This window comes from Catharus ustulatus, chromosome 18, assembly GCF_009819885.2.
Source record: "Catharus ustulatus isolate bCatUst1 chromosome 18, bCatUst1.pri.v2, whole genome shotgun sequence".
Taxonomy (NCBI): domain Eukaryota; kingdom Metazoa; phylum Chordata; class Aves; order Passeriformes; family Turdidae; genus Catharus; species Catharus ustulatus.
Genome location: NC_046238.1, coordinates 9,737,593 through 9,760,000, shown reverse-complemented (window position 1 = coordinate 9,760,000; position 22,408 = coordinate 9,737,593). Strand labels below are relative to the sequence as shown.

Sequence of the window (22,408 nt, the reverse complement as noted above, 5' to 3'; positions counted from 1 at the left end):
CAGTAACATCCTGTGGGTTGTGCTTACAGCCACTCCCTTCCAGAGCCTGCACAAAGCACCAGGAATCAGCAGCAGGATGAAATCCACCCTGCTCCAGAACCTCTGGCAAAGGATAAGAGCAGGATACCATCAGCCAGGCTGTAATCCCCTTGTTTCTGCTGAAAGCATGGAACTCGAAGGTGTAAGAAGAGCTTTCAAAAACAAATGAACTAGGCCAAGTCCTACCTACTGATCCTCTGGCACAGTCACTGGGAAAGCAGCAGGGTAAGGCTGCTCACAGGGGGCTCTCAAAACACACACAAGAACTGCTGAACACAAGCCTTGCACAGGTTACAAATTAGGGAACAGCCACAATATCCTAAAATCAGGGTGGTGGTGGGACATGTGCAAAGGTTTCCTGATGTGTTAATGTTGGGTCAAAACCACCTTGTCTCACCTTGCTGCTGACAAACCTGAAAAATAAGCTCCTGCCCTTCTGCATTGCAAGAATTTGGAGTTATTTTATCAGTTGCACCAAAATTATCCCCCATTAGGGTTTGGGTTGAGGGTTTTGTTGCTGCCCACAGAGGGGTTTGAGCCTGCGTGCAGCTTTCCTGGGGAATGCTACCAGCTGCCCCAAAGCTGGGCTAAGCCTCAGTGGGACAGAGGCTCCAGGGTCCCCTCCCAGCTGGGGCAGTGCCAGAAGGGCAGGGAGGAGCACAGCTCACCTTGGCATCCTGCTTGGTGACAAAATCCACGAAGCCAAAGCCCCGGTGGGATCCCGTTCCTGCCATCTTCTTGGGCAGCCGCACAGTCTTGAGCTCTCCAAAGGTGCTGTGGATGCAAGGAAAAGCAGGGACAGCATGAGAGGAAGGGAAAGGTTGATACAGCACCCAAAGGTCACCCCTGTCCCACAAACCTGGGCAGTGCCAGCTGCAGAGCTACACACTCACATCAGGTGCAGTGCCCTGCAGCCACCCTGCTTCCTGCAAGCCCCATTTCCAGCTAAAAACTCGGCTTGGATTTCAAGGATTGTTCTGGATATAAAACTTAACAATACAGAAAACTTCTTTAATGTAACTGCATTCCTCCCCCTTCCCTCAGGAGATCCAGCCACAATGCCATGCCCTGCTCAGGGAGGGCAAAGCAGGGCTGCTCCAGATCCCACCCAAACAGATTTATTTGCACCTTTAAAGAGGGGCTGGAGTGCACAGGGTGCACAGGAGACAGAGCATGGCCCCACAGGGAATTATTCTGTTTCCAGAATAGCTCCTCCATCCCCAGAGGTGTCATCCCTCCAACTCCAGGGATCCTGGGCATTTTTTCTGATGGGATTTCCTCGCTCTAACCCTTCAGCCTCTCCCATCCTGCAGCTTCTGTGCTGGAATAAACTGGTTTTATCTCAGCTTTCTGGATGTAGAAAGGGAAACAGGCGAATCCAGCAGACCACAACAACCTCCATATCCAACAGCATTTCAGACAAGTTTTGCAGTGCCAATAAAAAGCCAAGAATAGGGAGGCTTGTCCCACAGAAGGAACTTGAGCACCAAAGCATGCAGCCACCCCACTTGGTCCAAAACCCCTAAAAACAGCCCCAAATGCAGCCACCCCTCTCCAGTGCCATCCCCTGGAGAAATTCCAGGACAAAGCCGACGCTTTCCCTGCAGCCAAGCTCCTGCTTCCCCTTCTCCTCCCCTCACACCCATTTATCAAACACATATGCACAAACTGCAGGCAATAAATATTTAATGTGGCCCAGGTCTGAAGAGATGTGTTATTTTATTTGAAAATCTCCACACAGGCGTGCATACACAAAAGGAGCCTGGGATACAGCAGAGCCAAAGAGCACCTGGGAATAAACACAGTAAAGGCCATAAACGCTCTCGTGAAATGATATAAGCTAAATCCTGGGAGTTAACCTGCTGCACTGGCAGCATGACCAGGCATTCATCCACCCAATTTCCTTAGGCAACGTGGTGTGTAAATGCACCATTATGAAGCTTCAAAATGAATCCGCACGTCTCGCGCTCGGTGCTTTCCCTCCCTCTCCCTCCTGCCCCCTCCGAGCTGGAGCTACGCAAACAAACAAACAAACCCCAGCACAGGAGAGGGAGCAGCCTCAGCTGCTGGGAGTGCTCCCAGCCTGGGGGTTCCAGAGGTCCTCCTGCAATGGGGTGGGGGTGACAGGGACTCCCAAGATGCCTGGAGCATCTCAAACGCTGGGGTTGGGTGAAGGGAGAGGCGAGGAGAGAGCTCCTGAGCCATGGAGGTGCCCATCTAGCTAGGGAAAATGGGAGCTAAGAGCCATGGGCATGCTCTAGTCTCCCTCTCCATGAAAAATATCAAGGACATTGCCTGGGGGCAGCAGAACATTTGCTGAAGGAACAGGAGCAGAGATGTTGCTCAAAGGGAGTCTACAGACACCGAAACACCAACGTGCCCTTTTGACACCAGCGCCCAGGATGGGCCAGGAGGTGCCCACAGGAGCAGGATGGCTCTGGATTCAGGGCCCCAGGGAAGCTGTGCTGACCCACAGCAGCCTGGGCAGAGCTGGAGAAACTGGCTCTTCCCTCCTCCCCAGCTCAGAGCCGTCCAAGCCACCCGCACACAGAGAGGTGTGGAGGGAGCAGAGAGCTGAGCCAGACCCAGAGCAGGGCTGGCCATGAGCTCCTCCTGGGCACTGGGAGCTTCCAGAGGGATGGATGCAGGGAACAGGCGAGGTGGAGGGGTGAGGGAAGCCGAGGGGACAGGGCTGACCCCGGTGGGGCCGTGCAGGGGAACAGTGTCCCCCCCACTGCGTCGCTAATTAGAAAGCACAACACAGCAATTACCAGCCCGGGAGCTGCGAATGAAGCGCAGCGCTCCGGCCTTTAATGTTCTCCTCTCCGGTGCCAGGCACAGACTCACACCTCTCTATTCCAATTATTTCTCCTGGCTTTGGGGGGAGAGAGAGGCAGAGGCAGAAGGAAACCCAATTACCCCCGCAGTGCCAGGCTCCCGTACCCAGGGAAGGCAGAGGGAAGGCAGAGCTGACAGGTTTGCTGTCATGGCCATGCATGGATGGTGCTGTGGGGATGGGAGGAGGAAAAGCATGGAGCACATCACCCAAGTGACACCAGAGCATAATGGCAAGGGACGGCAGAAAGCAGCTTTTCCAGAGGATCTCTTGGAGCTGTTTGGAAAAGTGCTCCCAGGGGCTGGGATGGCTGTGCAGGCAGGGGGGTCACAGTAAGACAGACCTGGTGGCACTGCCAGCTCCTTCCCCTTCCAGCACAGATGGAGCCAAAATCCCCCCAGGCAGCCCAGGGTGGGGCTCCTCTCTCCTCTCCAAGTGGGTAGAATCAGCAATCCTGATGCCAGCACAGAGCACAGCACCAGGTCAGGCTCCTTCCCTCGAGCAGGATGGTTTACAGGGAAGTTTCCAGCATCAGAGAGTGTCAAATCAGAGTGGTTTCTGGATTTATACTCACCCACCCATCCATGCCTTCTCCAAGTGCTCCTGAGCCCCTGCAGCAGGGCTGAAGGACCTGCTGGTTGTGGGAGCAAAGCCCTTTCAGGTTTGAGACACTGTTTGCAGTCAGCCTGGCTTAACTTTGCACAAGACTTGAGCCTCAGTCCTGATGAGCCCTGTGCCTGGCCTGGAGCTGCATTTCTGGCAGGACACCCCCACAGCTCCCAGTGGCACCACATTGGGATGGGATTTCAGTGTGGCCAAGGTGTGCAGCAATCCCAAACCTCTTGTGAAACCCCCATGGAGCTGCTCACAATCAGTACAGGAAGGTTTGGGGGTGCCAAAAGTGAGTTTTGCTGCAGAGGCCGCAGGATGGCAGAGCCCCTGGTGACTGCCATGCACAAGGCTGCCCCAGCTCCTCCTGCCTTCCTTCCTGCAGATCCACGGAAAACAGTGTCCACCAGCTCTTCTCTGAACTCCCAGGTGCAATCAGGACCAGGAGGGGAGGGCAGAGGTGCAGAGGATGTGGCTCTGCCTGGGCTCCCCTGTCCCTGCAGGCCCTGCCAGCCAGGCTGGCAGATCTGTCCTCGCTCTCCAGGCTTGGCAGTTTTCCTGCTGTTGGCTGGGAGGGATGACAGCCTCCACAAACACTGCAACTCCTATTTCCTAAATGAGAACCTTTGTTTTGAACCCATCCAGATTTGCTGGGAAACCAGAAACAGCCTGTGCTGGCCCTGGCTGAGCCACAATCCACAGGGCTGCAGAACAGAGACAGCCCTGAGCTCTCCTTTGACAAGTCACCCATTCCCAGCTCAGCAGAAACACAGGGTGCACCCCAGAGATGCCAGCAGGGACATGCCCTCCCTCCCACCCACAGGAGCTGCAGCATTTCTCCATGGCAGTGCTGGCTATCAGCTGCTCTCTGCTGCTCTGGCAGCTCTTCCAGCTGCCATCCTGCTTCCCTGGCTGAACACAGGGAGGAAAAGGAGATTTCTCCTCCTCCTCACTGCAAGCTGGCTGCAGGTCAGAGGAACATCACTCCTTGGGATTGTAATTATATCCTTCTGGCACAGGCCAGCTGGGAGGCAAGTCCTTTGCCTGCTAATTATAGGACATTATATTGCTATTAAACAGCACATTCCAGCTCAGGAGACAACACACGGAGCACTTGGCTGTGCCTGGTCACCAGAAGGAGCCTGCACATCCTTCACAACACAGCCATGGGACAGAGGACAATGGGCATACAGGTGGGCTCCAGAAAACCTCTGCCCTCCCCTTCCTTCCTCCCTGGGATCCAGAAACCCCCAGCTTCAGGCAGCTGGTTCATGGGACAGATACCTCAGAGCAGGGTAAACGTGGAGTCACAGGTTGGAAGAACCCTTAAAGCCCACCTGGTTCCACCCCTGCCATGGCAGGGACACCTTCCAGTATCCCAGGGTGCTCCCAGCCCTGTCCAGCCTGGCCTTGGACACTCCCAGGGATCCAGGGGCTTCCCCACCCTCACAGGGAACAGTTTCTTCCAAAGAATTTCTTCCTAAGAAATTGTAAACATCTCTCCAGCTGCGAAGTTCTCCCTCCTTTTCAATCCCTTCCCTGTCTCAAAGAGCAGAATTTAAAGTGCAGAATCCTTGGGACAGGCCAGACCTGTCCATCCCTGATGGGTGTTTTCAAGTCCCAAACACACAGATGCGTTCATCTGACTCGATCCTGGTGCACCCCAGGCCATGAGCTGATCAAGGACTCTTGGCTGCCACGTTCTGAGGGAGAAAGCACAACTGACACCACGAATCTGTCCACTGCCAGAAACTCAGAACACCTTGGAAAACAACCACAAAAACCACCCTGAGTGTTCTGTACATGTGTACAGAGTTCTCATTGCACAGAGCAGCCCTAAATCCGCTTCTCTGGTTTATATTCCTTCAAGAAAAACAAAACAGCAAAACCACGCTGAAAAACTGAGTATGAAACCCTTTACCAAGGCTGCCAACCTTCTCCTGGGTTACCATTTACTGCCACCACCATCTCCTCCTCTCTGCTCTGGCTGTGCCAAGCCCTGCCCAGAGCCCCAGGCTGAGCTGGGGTGGCTGAGCCAGGCATTGTGACCGTGACCGCTCATCCCACATGGCTCTGGGCAGGGATGAGGAGCCCAAAAGAGACACAAGCCTTTCCTTCCTCCCCTTCCCTCCCTGCACAGCCTCAGCCCCAGGAGCAGGCTGCAGCACACACAATTCACTCAATCCCTTTGCAATGCTCCTCTTCCTTTTATTCCTTTTCCCCCCAAACAGGACCTTCCCCCCTTCAGAAAACCACGGCTCTGCCACTGCACCCATTTGCTGATTAAAAGGGGGAGGGAAAAAAAAATACAGTAATGGTCCTTTTTTTTCTTTCTTCCTCCTTGAGGAAGGCAGGACCCTGGCAAATGGTTTTGCCCCTGGGCTGAGCCATGGCCAGTTCCACCCCCTGCATGAGGGAGTTAATGGAATAGCAGCAGAAGGGCCCTCCCGCCTCCCTCCAGGACTTCAGCTGACTCCAGGACGGCTAATCCCATTACAAGAAAATAACGTGGATAATTCAAGCTAATGAAATCGTTACAAGAATGTGGACAGCCAGGGGTGGACATTCAGAGCCAATTTAACACTCCTTGGTGTTGTTATCCCCAGCACAGGAAATATCTGAAAAGGAGGAAGGGAAAGGGAAGGAGGGAGGAAAAAAAAGCCTTCCTCTCTTGTTAGCTTAAATCCTGTTAGAGAGTTCAGGAATTATCTGGCACCCATCTCCCCTATTACCATTATCAGCAGCAGCATCAATAATGTCTCCTTCACCTCTGAAAATCAGCAAATGAAGGCACAGAGAGACAAGGTGGGAGGGAAAGCTCTGGATCCCAGAGCCAAGTCAGCTCCAGCTCTGGTGGAGGGGTTTGGGCAGCAGAGCAGGGGTCCCAGTGTCCCCCGATGAAGTGACAGCAGGAGCCAGGTCCCCAGTGCTGATCCCTCAGTCCCTGGGTATTCCTGGATAATCAAAACCCAGCAGGAAAAGCCAGCAGGACACAGGACAGCCCTGGCTGTGCCTTGTTCTCCCCTCCCTGCAGCAGCAGCTTTTCCAGCTCCCTCTCCTCTTTGCCAGGAGCATCAGCTTTGTTTGGAGGCCCCTGGAGCTGCTGCTGCAGCACAACTGGGTTTTGCTTCATGGGATTCCTTTTTTCCTTGTGCTGCTGCCTTGGATCCCTGCCCAAGCCCAGTTTTCTGGGAAGACCTGGCCCTGCTGCCAGAGCCTCCTGGGGCAGTCAGAGCTGCAGCACCTCACACCCTCCCTGAATAACACTGCTGGGGCCAGCTCTGACCTCCCTCCTGCTGGAGGAATGAGATCCAGAAAACAGTCCTGGGGAAGCTGCTCCAGCTCCTGGGCTGCCCTCACTCTCTCAGTGCCTGTGGAAAACTCCAAGTTTAGCTCTTCCTGAATTTTGGCACACATCTTCAGAAATTATTTAGATCCCCAACAGCACAACTACTGCAAGTGCCAGGGATGACATGGACATAGATGTGCTTCTTCCAAGGAGCTGGGAATTGACCCACAAATGCCATTTTTAGGGGACAGTGGCAGCAGCCTCTCTTGGAGCTCGTGGCAAAGCAGCATCAGGAACACAACAGCTTTGGCCCCAGAGCAGGAGGCAGCCAGGGGCTCTTCCCTCTCCTCAAGATGCTGGATCAGGAGGCAGTGGCTGCTTCCCGTGGCTTAACTGGCTTGTTTAAAAACACAGCAAAACATTTTATCCCTTCTCGATTTATTTTCCTTAACAGTTGCTTATGAGAGACCTTATCAAAAGCGTTCTGAAATTCCAAGTAAATTAGTCATTAGGCAGGTTTTCAGAACAGTAATTAGGCCACTCCATGCCCCTGATGTATTATTTACCTGAGAAGATCTACATAATTAGGGCTCTTCTTTATAACTGGTATTACACACACTAAATTCTACTCCAGTCTATCGTGTAATTACGCAATTAGGCCGCACGCTAAACAGAAACCAATCCTGAAAACCAAGCAGAAAGGAAAAAAAACCAAACCCACAACAGTAATTATTATTTTTTTAAATCCTCCATCAGCAGCACAGCAGCAAGCCTTAAAATTTTAATATCCCTCCACTTAAGGCATCCCTAAGCAGGTGCTGCAACCAGGTTTGGTTTCTTAATTTTGCCGTGTTTAATCTGACTTTGGAGGTTTTAACATTGGGAGAGAACGATTTAAAGGCTGGTGGGAAAAGGGGCCTTTCCCTGGCCTGGATTTGCTGTGCTGGTGGGAGCAGTGTCCCTGCAGCCTCCCTCTGCAGCTCCTCCCTGGCCATGCAGAGGTTCCCAGCTCCTGGAGGCAGCCAGGTACAGTTGCTATGGTGTGACTGTCACTTCACCCTCCAGAGCCGGCTCCCACGCTGGAATGTGAGTGTGGAAGAAAGGAAGGAGAGCCCTGGAGCCCCTGCAGCAGCAGAGGAGATGTGCACAGACCCACCCAGCAGCCCCACAAGCCTTCAGGACAAAGGGATGGACATGGGCATCTCCTGATTTGTTCCCATCTTTCTTCTTGCAAAGCAAGAGCCCAGGATGGCCCTTCCCACCTGTGCCTGCCCCTGGGGCATTGCACAGCTCCTGCTTTGTTTCCTGCTCCACTGGGAAGTATTTTTTAAATCCACTTCTTGCCATAAATCTATTTTAGACGTGGTGACATCAAGGAAAAGCAGCCAGGACTCACTGACACCTCCTGGAGAAGACACCTGCCTATTCTCCACATTTATTTCCATGCTTTAAAGATGATGATTCACTGTTTAATGAAAGCAAGAACAGATTTCCTCCTGAAATTTTACACCTCAGTGCCCACAATTTCCAGTTCCTAAGGGCCAGGGGAAGGTGCAGAGCTGGCACAGAGAACACCACAAGCTTTAGGAAGCCCTAGGTTTAAGCAGCACTGCTGAACTTGAACACTGACACGAGTTTGGGAGGTCAAAGCCACCCCAAAAGAGTTTGAGCTGGTGACTCAGAGGATTTAAAGATAACTGGTGGATGTGTGATGGAAGAGGGCACCCCAAACCAGGATGGAGGGGGAAAATCCCACTTTCATATTATTCAGGTTTTATTGTTGCTTCTCTTGGGCCATCTCCTGGAGCTCTGAGCTGGTTCTGGTCACAGCAGGGCTCCTGTCCCCTCTGCTGTCATGGGCCAGCCATGTCCAAATTCACCCATCCAACATCTTCCTTCTTAATCCTACTAATAGTAATTACTATTAGGAGTAAGTAGTATTTTAGTTTTGGGTTTTTTGGTTTTTTTTTTTTTTTTTTTTTTTTGTTTGTTTTTGGTTTTTTTTGCTGGGGGAGACAAAAGGCATGCAAGCCTGGTGGAGAAAGGACCAGCTCTCTCAGGACATCTTGCCCCACATCCCCTCCCTGGAGCACACCAGGACCAATCCACACTCCCTGGCAGCTGCCCTGAGATGCACAAACACAGCAGCCACGACCCCTAAATCCCAACCCTCCTGCAATCTCAATCCTTGCACAGCCTTCAACAAGAGCCTCCCATGCCTGCAAAGCCTTTCTCAGAGCTCACACTCCTAAGCCACAATTCTCCCAGCACGCAGCACCTTGCAGGACCAGGGCTTAGGAGGCACCAAGTCACTGCCCTAATCACCAGAGGGTCAGGATTTCAAAGGACCCCGCAGCTCCCACAGCGCTGAGATTTGGGGATTTATCTCTCCTGGGCTCCTTTGAAAATCCTGATCAGAGTGCAGCTCTGGTCAAAAAAATAAGTTATGCTAAAAATAGTGCTCACAGGAGGGTCTGGTGCAAATCTCTGCTCCTGGAGGATTCTTCTGAGTCAGCTCCTTTCAAAGACAAGAGGAAATTTGTACAACTAGCAACTAGGAAACACAGAAGGAACCCAAAGGTGTACCCAGGGCATCCTTGCTGTTAAGATACCAGCTGCATCAACAACCCAAAAAAATAAAAATATATCTCATATTCAACTGTAGAACCTCCTGCACCGAGCTGAGAATAAATACAGAAGCAATGTGATATTTATAGGCACACAGCTATTTTAACACAGCTCTGCTTTAAAGAGAATCCTTATTTAAGTCTTGTCCCTGTAAAGCTGCAGGATGACTTAGAAAAAGAACCTGATTAATTATTTTCATCAGGAGAACAGAGAAACACAGAGGGGAGATCAAATGCACGCAAGCAGAGCGGGGACTGTGCTGGTGCCTCAAACACAGCCAGGCTGCCGAGCTCTCCTGGGCTCAGCTCGTCCCCAAGAGCCCAGCTGGCCACCAGTGACACCTGCCAGGGCTCAGAACATTAAAAGCAGGCACAGAGCAGCTCCTTGGGAGGCACTATGCTCCAGAGGGAACATCCCATTTTCTGCTCATGCTGGAAAAGCCCTGGGAGCAGAGCTGCGTTTCCAATTTGTCCATCCCAGACAGAAACTGGAGGTGTGGCTGCTGTCACCTGCCATGACCACAGCAAAGCTCAGAGGCCACTTTGCACAGTGGGATTTGTCTCTCCAGGTCACCTGGGAAAGGCCCAAAAGGCAGGACAGGGAGTGAGTGGTGCAAGCACTGCCTGAGGCACCGTGGGATTCAGGGATGTTCCTTTCCCATTTCATGGAAAGCTCATTGCTCTCCTGTCTCAGAAATGGATGAAGAGGACAGGGATTGCACAGGATCACTCAATGGTTTGAGATGGAGATCATCCTGCCAAGAGCTCCAAGAAGTGTGGCCACAATGAGAGAAAATGGGATCATCCTTCCAGCCACAACCCACAAAAAATGCAAAAACAAATGAGACACACTCGAGGGGTAATAGCAATCAAAATGGCAGGGGAAGAGCAGAATGCCTGCCATGGAGAGTGAGCTTCAGCCAGGCTGGGCTCAGCAAGGCTGAGCTTGTGTGGGAGCTGTCAGAGACCCAGCTGATGGCAGTAAGTCCCTGCAGAGGTGACAGCTCTGGCAGATGCAGTGAGCAAACAGCAGAAAAGGGAGAGAAATCAGACAGGAGGCAAAGGCAGCTCCATCCTCACAGGCAGAGCTGGGCTGTGCTGGCTGGCATTCAAAACGGGAGGCAAGTGGTTAAAAAGCAACTTTGAAGCAGCATCCTTGCTGAGCACAGGTAGGGCAGGGCAGGCTGGCAGCTCCCCTGCCTCCCTCCCTCCCTGCTGCAGCAGACCCAATTTCATGGGGCTTTTGCACAGGCAGCAGGGTGGAAAATGATGGTGGGGGAGGCAGTGCACGGATCCCCCTGCAAGGTGAGCAGCCCCAAACCCACCTGGGCAAGGAAAGGGGACACAGAGATCCCAAATGGCACCCATGGGGGGATGGGGGACAGCCACAGGGGGATGGGGGTACCCATGGAGGGGATGGGGGACAACCATGGTGGGGATGATGAGGAGGGGCACCCACAGTGGAGGATGATGATGAGGAGGGGCACCCACACTGGGGGATGATGATGAGGAGGGGCACCCACAATGTGGGGGGATGATGAGGAGGGGCACCCACACTGGGGGATGATGATGAGGAGGGGCACCCACACTGGGGGATGATGATCAGGAGGGGCACCCACACTGGGGGATGATGATGAGGAGGGGCACCCACAATGTGGGGGGATGATCAGGAGGGGCACCCACAGTGGGGAGGATGATGAGGAGGGGCACCCACAGTGGAGGATGATGATGAAGAGGAGCACCCACACTGGGGGATGATGAGGAGGGGCACCCACACTGAAGGATGATGAGGAGGGGCACCCACACTGGAGGATGTCAGGAGGGGCACCCACAGGGGGGTGAGGGGCAGCCACGCTCCCCCCAGCCCCGTCACCCTGGTGGCTGCTGACGGCACAGACAGCGCAGTCCTGCGTGACAGCGTGAAATTAATATGATTTTGGGGGAAGTTGGCAGTGAGTAATGAGCAGCTGAAGCACCTCGTCCCCACCCCCTCACCCCCCAGACTCTTTTAACCCCTCAGCTGCTGGCACAGGATCAAAGAGTGGGAAGAGCCAGAGCTGGGTTAAAGGGAAGCAGCCAAGGGCCATGCAGCCCCACCTGAAATGGGATTTACAGGGTGAATTCTGGCTCAGATCTCAGTGGTGCTGCTTGTGAGTAGCCTCAGCCTGTTCAGATACTGAGACTGGCTCGGAAAAGTCAACATTGCTGCTTTTCCAAGTGAGGTTTCACAAAGAGATGTCAAAAAAATGAAGAAGATGAGGGGCTGGAGGAGGTGCAGACCTGTCCTGCAAACTCCCCTGGGCAAGGCCATGAGGGGACAGATGATGTGCACAGACCTCTGGTGGGCAGCAGAACAAAAAGTGCTTTTCTGGCTTCCCTGGTAGCTAATAAATGGGAATGTGGGCAGAAAACCATCCCATCTTCACAGGCAGCTGATGTGAAGCCCTGGGTGCCTGGGAAGGGTCAGTCCCACAGCAGCACCTTCCTGAGAGGACAAGGCTCAGCAGCTTCCTCCTGGGCTTAACTGCAGCAAATTTAAGATCTCCTGTCCTCTGCCAGATGCCTGGAAGTGCTCAGGATACTGCTGGGGGAGGAGGAAAGAGAGGTGAGAAGACAGATGGTCATCCTGATCTGCCTTAACTTGATTTCTTCAGGACAAACAAGGCACAGGCAGAAATGGTGCTGGTGCCAGCAGCTGCAGAAGGCAGCACAGTTCAAAGGCCTTGGGCACAGGGACTGCCTCAGGGGAGCTGAGACACTCTGCAATGGAAGGGCTTTAATTGCAATCACATCCCAAGGCTGAAAATCTCCTGCATTGGGAGAGGGAGAGAGGCTGCAGCAGGCATGAGGTTAAAAAAATAATGATGCAAACAGAGATGCAAATAAAGGACACGATGTCACCGTGAGGAGAAAGCTGTGATTCATTAGAGGCTTGTTCAGGACCTTCTCGTGAAGTGAGACTGAAAAATACCCACACAAGTGAAAGACAGGGGGGTGGATGGATCAGCATCACCAGGGAAGAGCTGCAGTCAAGAAATCCAACAGACAGAGGAATTTTAAGAGCAAGGAAATAATCATCTTGACTGTACCTTGATGAAAGGCTGAGACACAAGCTCAGAAGTTAGTCTGGTGTAATTTCAACATTCTAGATTGTGCAATTCCCCAGCTGCCAGCCCCCAAAGGGCCAGTTCTGAGAATGAACAAGACCTGGCCACAATATGAGGCAAAAACAAAAGAAATCCCATGTTTTTCCTTTCTTAGACACACACACGCTTCTTAATTCAGACAAAAAGAGACCTCCTAACACTAAGAACCCCGAGTGGGTTATTTCCAGGAGCCAGCACAAGCAGGTTTTGCTTTTCCTCCCTATAGAGAACCACCTGCCCACATTTGAATTTTTTTTTGCACTGAAAAAACAGCAAAAAACCCCAAAGCAGAACCCCAGAGTGGCATTTGAACAAGACATTCCAAAAGCAGCCCCTTCCCCACCTGACTCCACCTCCCTGAGCCCCTCCACGCTGCTGAGCAGCGGAATTTGTGTGGAAAACTAATTAAAGTTCCCTGGGGAAGCTCGGCTGGATGCCCTGGAGAGAGGAGTCAGGAGAAAGCAGCCCAGAAATTCCCTTTTTGCACAGCAGAAATGCAGGATTTGGGTGAGCAGAAAAGAGTATGGAGTACGTGGAGAGCAGAAAAGGGGAAAAAATAAATATAAAAATCAAGTATGTAATGAATATTCAAACCCAGGAAAGAGATGTGCTAGGGAAAAAAAAAATCTTCCTTCTGCTCTTGGGAAGAGCCACCTTTTAAAGCAACTTTGCTAAGATAACACAGAGTTAAACATTTCCTTATCTATGTTAAACACCTTTATGATTCAAACTGAAAAACAGCACTGCAAACCCATTTCCCTCTCCCCCACCCCATGGCTTGCTTTGGAGAGTGGCCAAATTAAAGTGGCCAGTTCCATTTCTGGGCTCTGAATATCAACCCAATTCTGCTGTGTTTGGGTTTCCTGCACTCAGGGAGAAGACTTGAAGAGGGCAATAAAATAAAATGAGTTTAATTTATGCTGTTTGAAAGAGTGAGAGAAATAAAGCAGCCCAGCAGCTCATTCCTGCAAGCTGCTTCCCAAAAAGCTCCTGCACCTTGTATTTTCCTGTGCAACACCCCCTGGCACTGCAGTTTGGGCATGGAAACATCAGGATTGGTAAAAGGCTGAAGGATGCAGCTGGGAGCAGCTGTGCAGGGCACACAGTGCAGGTGTGGAGGCGCACAGGGCATGGGCTGCTTCAGGGGCACCCTGTGCCAGGGACTACCCACCCTCATGGGGGGAATTCCTTCCCAATATCCCATCCATCCCTGCCCTCTGGCAGTGGGAGCCATTCCCTGTGTCCTGTCCCTCCATCCCTTGTCCCCAGTCCCTCTCCAGCTCTCCTGGAGCCCCTTTAGGCCCTGGAAGGGGCTCTGAGCTCTCCCTGGAGCCTTCTCTTCTTCCCAGCCTGGCTCCAGCCCTTCCACCAACCCTGGGCCTCCTCTGGACTCCAAGAGCCCCACATCTGTCCTGTGCTCCCCCTGCAAACCAAAGGCACACTAAAGCAAACAGTGCAGCCAGGACAGAGGGAGCCACCAACCAGGCAGCTTCCTTTTCCCCAAAAACACAAACTCAACACATCCAAAGGTGCAATTCTTGTATAAACCTCCAAAGAGCGTGGCTGGGACCCCACAGCCAATGGGGACAGGGACAGAGGCATGCCAGGGAGGAAAACCTCAATCCAAACCTCAATCCAGAGGAGCATCCTGCAGCCCCCAGAGCCAGGCAGGCTCCTCCTCAGACACTGAGCAGCCCAGCACAGCCCCTGCATTGCAATGAGGAGCTGGAGCCTGGTGTTAATGCAGGCACCACATCCTGAGCCATCGCTGTCCTTTGTGCCACCACTGTCCCCTGAGCCATCACTGTCCCCTGTGCCATCACCAGTGCCTCAGGAGCAGCCCTGGCCCAGAGCTGCCAGCACAGGCTGCACCCTGGGAATGCAGCCCTCAATGCTGTTATCCCAGAGGAAAGGGCACAGCAAGGCTTGGGAATGCAGCCCCGTGCTGGGATGCCAAGCACCACCCTGCAGCAGGAGCCTGGGGAGGCTCTGGACAGCTCATGGCCCCTCCTGCTTGCTGGAGAAGGTGATGTGGAGATCCTCCTCACCACACATCCAGCTCAGAGCACTGAAACACCTTCTGCTCCCTGCTCTGGGGGGGACAGACTGCATCTGAGCTGTGCCTCCAGCCCAGGGCACATCCCAGAGTCCTTCCAGTCCTCAGGGGAGCCAGGACAGTGGGATCCAAGCCCTGGTGCTCAGCTGCTTCCCCAGGGCCTTTCTGCTTCCCCAAGACTCATTTTTGGGCTCTCCCTTCTTTCAAGCAGAGGTGCCAGCATTGCAGGGAGTTCAGTGATTTCCCTGCTCTGCCTGCTCCTTCTGCCAGCCCAGCACCTCAGCAGCTCCTCCCAAACATCATCCACGCCTCAGCTACTCCTCTGCTAGTCCCTCACTGCCCAGGGAGATGGTCCCAGCTGTCCCCAAGCTCTTGGGCCATCTGACAGCATGGAGACAAAATTCAAGCAGCTAAGGAGCAGCAGCAATTGGTTTTGAGCCATTTCTAGCACAACATCCAAGGTTTTAGAAGTGAAACCCAGCAATCCTGCCAGCACTGGACATTCTGTTTGCATGGAAGGCTCTAATTAACTCTGCCCAGCACTTGCTTAACAAACTCACATGTATTTCCTCAATTTTTTTTCTCCTCCTCTGTCTTTCACCAGCACAGATTTTCCACATCTTCAACAGGGGAAGGAGAAATTGTCTCCAGTCATGTAGACTCCATTACTGGGAGAAAGGTGTGAACAGCAAGCATGTCTGGCAGACGGATTCATTATCCCACCGTGTCCTTTATAATGGGAAATGAAAAGCCCATTCTGGTAACTACACTTTATTATAATAGGTCAGAAGAAGTGAAAGGCATCATCTTATAAAATTAACTTCATAAAGACTGCTTTAAAAAAAAAAAAACCTCTGCCAGTTTATCCACTGCATCTCCCTGCAGAGATTTTTTCCCTCTCCCAGAAGGGGCTGACTCTCAAGTCTTGTCCCACTTCACTTTTCCCCTCCATCAGAGGGAATAGTTCTTTTTCCTCCTAATCAGGCCCAGACACTTGCTTTGCCAGATGCAATAAATGCCATGTCTTTGTCAAGACAGAGAAAACAGTCAGCAAAGGAGTTAAAATTAAAAGAGACACGCACCCCCAAAGGTCTTTGCAAGAAGCAGTGCTACTTTCTCTGTAGGAAAGTCAGACTATGGAGATAAATGCACCTGATAACCTGTTCTTTGCTCTGCAATACCTTCCAATTGCTTTTCTGCTCACTGCTTCTTCAGTTAAACTAAAGTCCAGTCTCCCAGCTGATAATAATTTGTGATTTGACAGCTTTGTGCAACGTGTTTGAGTGCAGTTCCTACAGGTGCAAGGCAAGGGATGGCCAGAGGGACAACAAACACCTTCCACACCGAGTCCTGATCTCCCCTGAACCTTGTCCCCCACAGCTAATTGGCAGGGCAGGGCTGGAACTAACAATTGCTGCAAATTCCACAGAAATCAAAGACAAAACCAAAATGTTAAATTCAGATATATTCTACACAGAAAAGAAGAAACAACTTCATCCCCCAAACACACAACTCCAAGAACTGCATCCTTTGGAGGGATGAGCACCAAGAAGTGTTCTTCTAAATTTCTAAAACTTAAGAAGTGTTTTTCCAAATGTTATCATTCCCTGTTTGAGGAAAATGAAACCTCCATCTCCTAAAAACATTACAAACCACTTGCAAAACAGCCTGATTATCAATCTTCATGGAGCCAGAGGGAAGGAGGATGGAAGGGGCTGCTCTGAAACAAAGAGTTAATTGGAACTCCCAATGAAGGCTGCATGGATCTCATGTGATAGATTCTTAAAGGAGCCCAATTTTCAGAAATTGCCAGGGCTCCAATCTGTGAAAGTGTGGCCTTTCACAGACCTCCAATTCAGCTTGCCACATCTAGAGTTCCTTTTGAAAAAAAAAAAAAAAGTCTTGCCATAAAAGCCCCACAATTTGGTAGCAAAAATTAGCAGCCTTCATGGGATAGCAATCCCTTTGTCTCTCCTCCCCTAACTGTGGCTCTTTGCAAAGAACTAAGCACCATTTACCTTTTGTTATTTTTCCAGGTAGTAAAGAGAAGAGTAGGATCTAATCAAGAACAAAAATGGGTGAAAAAAACACACCCACAAAAGCTAAATCTTCACACCTCGCCCAAAAGCAGCCCCTATAATTGAACAGCATTTCTCCCTCTGAAGAAGATAACACCTATCTTAAAAAAAAAAAAAAAAGATAAATAAATCCCTTGAGGGTGCAAGAGAGGCCAGAACCTCCAGGAGAACGTGGCAGGACATGCTCTGAAGCAGTGTCACAGCCCAGCAAAGCCACTGGGGTGGGAGGAGGGCAGCACCTGAGGCTTGTGGAACTGCTAAAAGATTATTTTGCAGGCAAGGGACCTGAGCTGTTGATCAGAGCATTCCTGACTCCCCTCAAACACTTTAATTAGGCACCACCTTCCTCCAATCCAAGAAACACAAGCTGGTATCCCTAAATTCTGAAATTTGAAGTTCCTGCAGGCTGCTGTAGGAACACAGGAATGGTGCAGGGCAAGGCTGAGCATTCCAGTGATGGATCCATAAACAAGATCCCAAAGTGCAAAAGCAGCCAGGGCTGAAGTGGCAGTGCTGAGAAATGCACCCTGGGTCTGCTGTCCCAGTGTCATCAGCACCTTCTGTGGGGCCATTTCAGAAGGGATGAGGTCCTTGACAAAGCTCAAGACATGGAAATATTTGTTTGGGAGGAAAAATTAAATATATCTACACACATATAATGCGATCTAGGTATTTTTTGAACAATATTGGCATAATCTATGTATTTTTCTGGGGTAATACATACATATGTATAGATTATATGAGGATATATATGTGTGTGTACATAAAATAAATATTAATTTATGTGTGTATTTATTTCTAAATTAATATTTCTTTATTTTTAAATTAACATTTCTTTATTTTCCTCCTGCTGCAGAGCTGGAAGGAGGCTCTGGAGCAGGTGAAACAATAGGGAAGATGTAAAACCCGGGGGCTGTCACCCTGTGTGGTGATGCCTGGCTGAGTGGCCTGGTGCTCCCAGGCTGGCTGTCCCTTGCTGTCCCCAGGCTGGCTGTCCTGGGCAGGCTAAGAGTGCCCCCTGCAGCCCTGCCAGCCCTTCACTGCCAAAGGATTGGCTGCCATTCCCAATCAATCCCTAACAAAAGGCAAACTAAGGCAGAGCAAGCCCAGAGCTCCAGGCAAAGGCACAAACAAAGCAGTCCAGGAGGGTGAGGTGCTGGGCAGGTTCTCTTGTGCCTGTTCCAGAGGAAAGGAGGGGTGGCAGGAGTGAAAGGAATGTGTCCCCCAAGCTGCTGGTTTTTGTTCTGAGGATAAACCCCCAGCTCTGAACATCCCAGGTAAATGAAAGGGATGCTCTGAGAGCTGTCACCAGCTGGAAGCTGCACATTCCCTGCAACATTCATCAGATGTTCCCCTGCCCCTCCCCTCCACAGCTCTGAGGTGCTAGACAAGACAGGAGGAAAAAACCCACACCAAAAACCCCCCACAGGCTCTGTGCTTGTGATGTACAAACCCTCCCAGCACCTTGAACTTCACCTCAGTCCCAGCTTTGCTGGCTCCAGCTTTACAAGGGTCACATCTGCAGCTCAGAGTGTGGGGATTTAAATTAGCAGAGCTCCACGTGCTGAGGAAACTCAGCATGGGAACTGAGTCCAGGGGCTCTGCCTGGATTCTCAGGGTAGAACTGAAGCAAAAGCATCCAAAAACCTTTTGCTCTTCTAGAGGCATCTTCTTCTTGTGACCATCATCACACCCCTGTCCAAAAGCTAAATCATGCTTTGCCTTTGATTAAATCCCTGGAATTCATCCCAAATGAGTGGTGCAACACAGAGCTTTCCTCCCAGCCACACAGGAACCACATATTCACACAAATAATTCCATGAACACAGGGAAACACAAACAGATCACTGCCAGGGGCTCAGCACTGCATGGTCTGAGGAGGTTTTAAAGGGTTAAGCAACATCTCAAATTTCTCCTTTGGAAAGAAATGTCCCATCTGTGACAAAAGCACCCCAAGCTCTGCCAGGACAGGCCCCCAGAGGCCACCTGCCAACACAGCACCCTGTGCATGGGAGCTGGAGAAAAATCCCTCCTGCAAACCAACAGCAGAGCAGGGAGCACAAGGAAAACACTCCTGTCCTGGGAGCAGCACAGATGCTTTTCCTTTTACAAAGTCTCACTTGTTTCCAGGATGGAACAAGGTTTAAATCCCAGCATAAAAGAACAGAGGTGATCCCAAAATCCCAACAACAGAAAACCCCAACATTTACAATCTGAGAAAGACCCAAGAAAGCACTTTCCTACCTGAAGAGCTCCCTGATCTCCCTGGCAGTGGCCTGGAAGGGGATGTTTCTCACCAGGATCTTGGAAGTTTTCTGCTTCTTGGCAGTCTGCTTCTTTCGGGCTGATTTCACAGCAGGCCTGCAAGGGAAGGGCAGGTAAAGACCAGGGAGCAGCAAAGTCCCTCTCAACTGGGGCTCCCTCAGGATTTGGAATGTGGAAAATTGAGGCACCAGCTCACATTGGCACCCTTGGCTGTGACAGTGGCAGTGCCACACAGGACACCAAGAAGGATCAAATTCCAAACACCCTCAAACCCTGCATCTAAAAATTAAACAGCCCATCTTGCTCCAGCTGAGGTCCTCATCTCACATTTGCCACCAACTCCTGTTTTGTCAGCAAATCTTGCCCTTTAATTGTAAGGAGAATGCATTAATGAATATCTTTCTAAAAATTAGCTTATTGTAAGCTAATTTTGATTCTTGTGGCTTATAAAACAGTAAATGAAATGTTGTAAGAGAGTATTAAGCTTTTTTACCTCTGGAATTGCATTGCATTTAGACAAGGTCAGAATTTACCTAACACAAAAGACAGCAGCTTATTCCATAAAGCAAAGCACTCCCCATTGTGGTCTGGATACCTGCTGAAGGGATTTTCAAAATCAAACTGGATAAAAATGGTTCATGAAAGAACTGAAATACAAAGTGCAAGACACAGGGAGCTGTCACGACTGCTTGTGGTCCCCAGGAACCAGATTTTCAAACAAATTTTGACATTTAACAGATATCACTTCCAGCAGGGTTTCCAGAGTGTCTGAGGGACACTGTTTAGGTGCCAACATTCAAATACTTGGATTAATTTGCAACTTTGCAGTTAGAATATTCTGTGCTGAATAAGTAGGAAGGAATCCCTAAAATCAGAGGTTGACTCCAGGTAAATTCACCCACAAATAACCAACTCCTCTGTGCTGACTGCCCAGACAAAAGGAGGTAAATCCAAATTTTTTATCAAGCAAGAAACCTGTATTTGTCTTGATTTGATCAGATTATTCTGGAGCTCTTGTTCTCTCAGAAGAACAGGTAAAAAACTTCATTACCCAGAGATTTCTCTCCAATAATTTTTCAAACCCTTGGGAACCTGCAGTGCTGCCTGAATTGTCACCAAAGCAGAGAATTTTTCCTTGAGCAGGGAAGAAAATTCTGCCTGCTTCTCACTTTGGGCTCATTTTTTGGGCCCCACTTCAACTCATTCCTCATTTTATTTTTCCTTTTCAAGCAAAGCTGAGTACAGCAGAGCAAAGGCTGATGTGTTCAACAGCTGGAGCTCTCCTGGTCACATCCCCCAGGATGCAGATGCTGGGGAAGAAGGGGAGAAGCTCCCAAGGATGACTGCAGCTGAAATGTTCATGAGGTGAGAGGTGAGCCTTACCTGACAGCTCTCTCTGAGAGCTTCACTTCCAGCTTATGGCCATCCACAGAGCAGCCCTGGGAGTTCAAACAAAGAAACAGCAGGAAAAAAGCAGATAATTAATAGAAATAAATATATAAAAGCATTAGAAGTCAAAGCAGCACTAAATTAACATTAATCAGTATTTGTTCTGTGAGGGGACATCTGGGTCTCTGCCCCCTGCAAGGGGCACCTGACAGGAAAACCCATAAAAATTCAATCCTTGTGCATTTTCCTGGGATTTCCATGTTGGATCAACCACAAAAAACACACTTTTCCACAGTTCTGACCCTTTACAAAATCTCTCCTCTTCCCTCAAAATCCTGGCTCATTTTAGACAGTGCAGCCCCCAGCTCTGACATCCCCAGCTCCATTTGGAGCTGCCAGGCTCACCCAAGGCTGGGCTCAGCCCCAGGTTTAGGCTCACCCAAGGCTGGGCTCAGTCCCAGGCTCAGGCTCACCAAAGGCTGGGCTCAGTCCCAGCCTGGCAGGCCCAGGCTCAGGTTTAGGCTCAGGCTCACCCAAAGCTGGGCACAGCCCCAGGCTCAGGCTCAGGTTTAGGCTCAGGCTCAGGTTTAGGCTCAGGCTCACCCAAGGCTGGGCTCAGCCCCAGGCTCAGGCTCAGGCTCACCCAAGGCTGGGCACAGCCCCAGCCTGGCAGGCCCAGGCTCAGGTTTAGGCTCAGGCTCACCCAAGGCTGGGCACACCCCCAGGCTCAGGCTCAGGCTCAGGTTTAGGCTCAGGCTCAGGTTTAGGCTCAGGCTCACCTGCAGCTGGCGCAGGGCTTTCTGGGCACTCTCTGGCTTCTTGTACTCCACAAATCCAAAGCCCATGGAAAGCAAAGTGCCTGTCAGGACAGAAAGGGACTTGCTAAGAAAGCAGTAATAATAGAAAGAGATAAAAATAAACCAGGAGCAAGCACTGATTGCCAAAACTGGGGGGACAAAAACTTGATATCCCATGAAAAGGGCCAGCCTGCCCATGGCTGGGCTTGGATGCTCCTCATGAGCACCCCTGGCTGAGATTTTTGAGCAAGGCACTGCTCTGGATCAGCTGCTTTTGGTGCTGATGTGAAGAGGGATAACATCAGTTTGTGTGCAACATCTGTTTTCAGTGCAACTTCCTCAAACAAAACTCTGCAAAGCAGCTGCTGGTCACATCCAGGGGCAGTGATCCCCTTGTGGGGACACATCCCAAAAGCTGGGGTGGGGCAGCTGCCACTTCCACCACAGAGACATCACTTCCCCTCCTGCACAGCAAAGGTTTGCAGCACCTGCAGTCACACCACTCCCCTGAGGAACTCACTGCCTAATACAGGAGCCATAATTAAGGGATAATTAATAGTGAGGGGAGAAAACAACAGCCCATCTTCAACTTCAGAACCTCAGTGGTGGCAGAGTGTAGAGATCACCCCCAGTGCCAGAAGGGATTAGGTGCTACAAAATCAGCTCAGACTTGCTCAGACTCCAGTCAGACCCACCAGCAAAACTAAAGACTTCACTTTATTTCTTTATCTCCCAGGGGATCTGAGTTTTCAAATATCACCAAACAGGGGAGCTCTGTCAAGGGGACATGCCACAAAGCTGGGCACTCCCAGAGAGAAGCCTCCAACCAGCACTTGCCTTAATCCAACTCCTTGGGAAGCAGGAGCAGCCAACAACAGGCACAGCCACTCATCCCTGCAGCCTGGGGGGCTCAAGGCTGGCAGGGAGAAGGCAAACCAAGCCCACTCAGCACAGCTCTCACCAGGCATCCTTGAGGATCTGGCATTTCCAGGAAAACGCAGGGTTTAATCATCACGGGGCACCAGCTCCTCTCAGCCTGCATCCCACTCTCCTCTGTCCTCCTGAAGGAGTTTGGCTTCTCCCATCTCAAGATCTCAAGAGAAGGCCACATCTCCATAAACCCCACAATGGAGTTTAAGTTTCTAGACTGAACCCTGGGGGAAGGTTTGGGTGCTGCTTGCAGCCATTTCGATGGGAACACTTCTGGGAGCACTGAGGATTTTGCCAGCAGGAACACAAATGCTCAGCCAGATGAATGCTGAAGCAATGCCACACCT

At 50.9% G+C, this 22,408-nt stretch overlaps 1 protein-coding gene across 2 annotated transcripts in view; it reads right to left on the bottom strand.

Moving 5' to 3' along the window:
• Positions 1 to 22,408, bottom strand: part of RBM19 (RNA binding motif protein 19) — a 50,853-nt gene that overhangs the window by 17,042 nt on the left and 11,403 nt on the right. For both annotated transcript variants that reach the window (XM_033075935.2, XM_033075936.2), the window contains exons 19-22: positions 21,114 to 21,193; positions 20,329 to 20,384; positions 18,925 to 19,041; positions 708 to 813 (exon numbers count right to left, since the gene is read on the bottom strand). In XM_033075935.2, the coding sequence (XP_032931826.1) occupies positions 708 to 813; positions 18,925 to 19,041; positions 20,329 to 20,384; positions 21,114 to 21,193 (359 nt within the window). The remainder of the gene's footprint in view (positions 1 to 707; positions 814 to 18,924; positions 19,042 to 20,328; positions 20,385 to 21,113; positions 21,194 to 22,408) is intronic.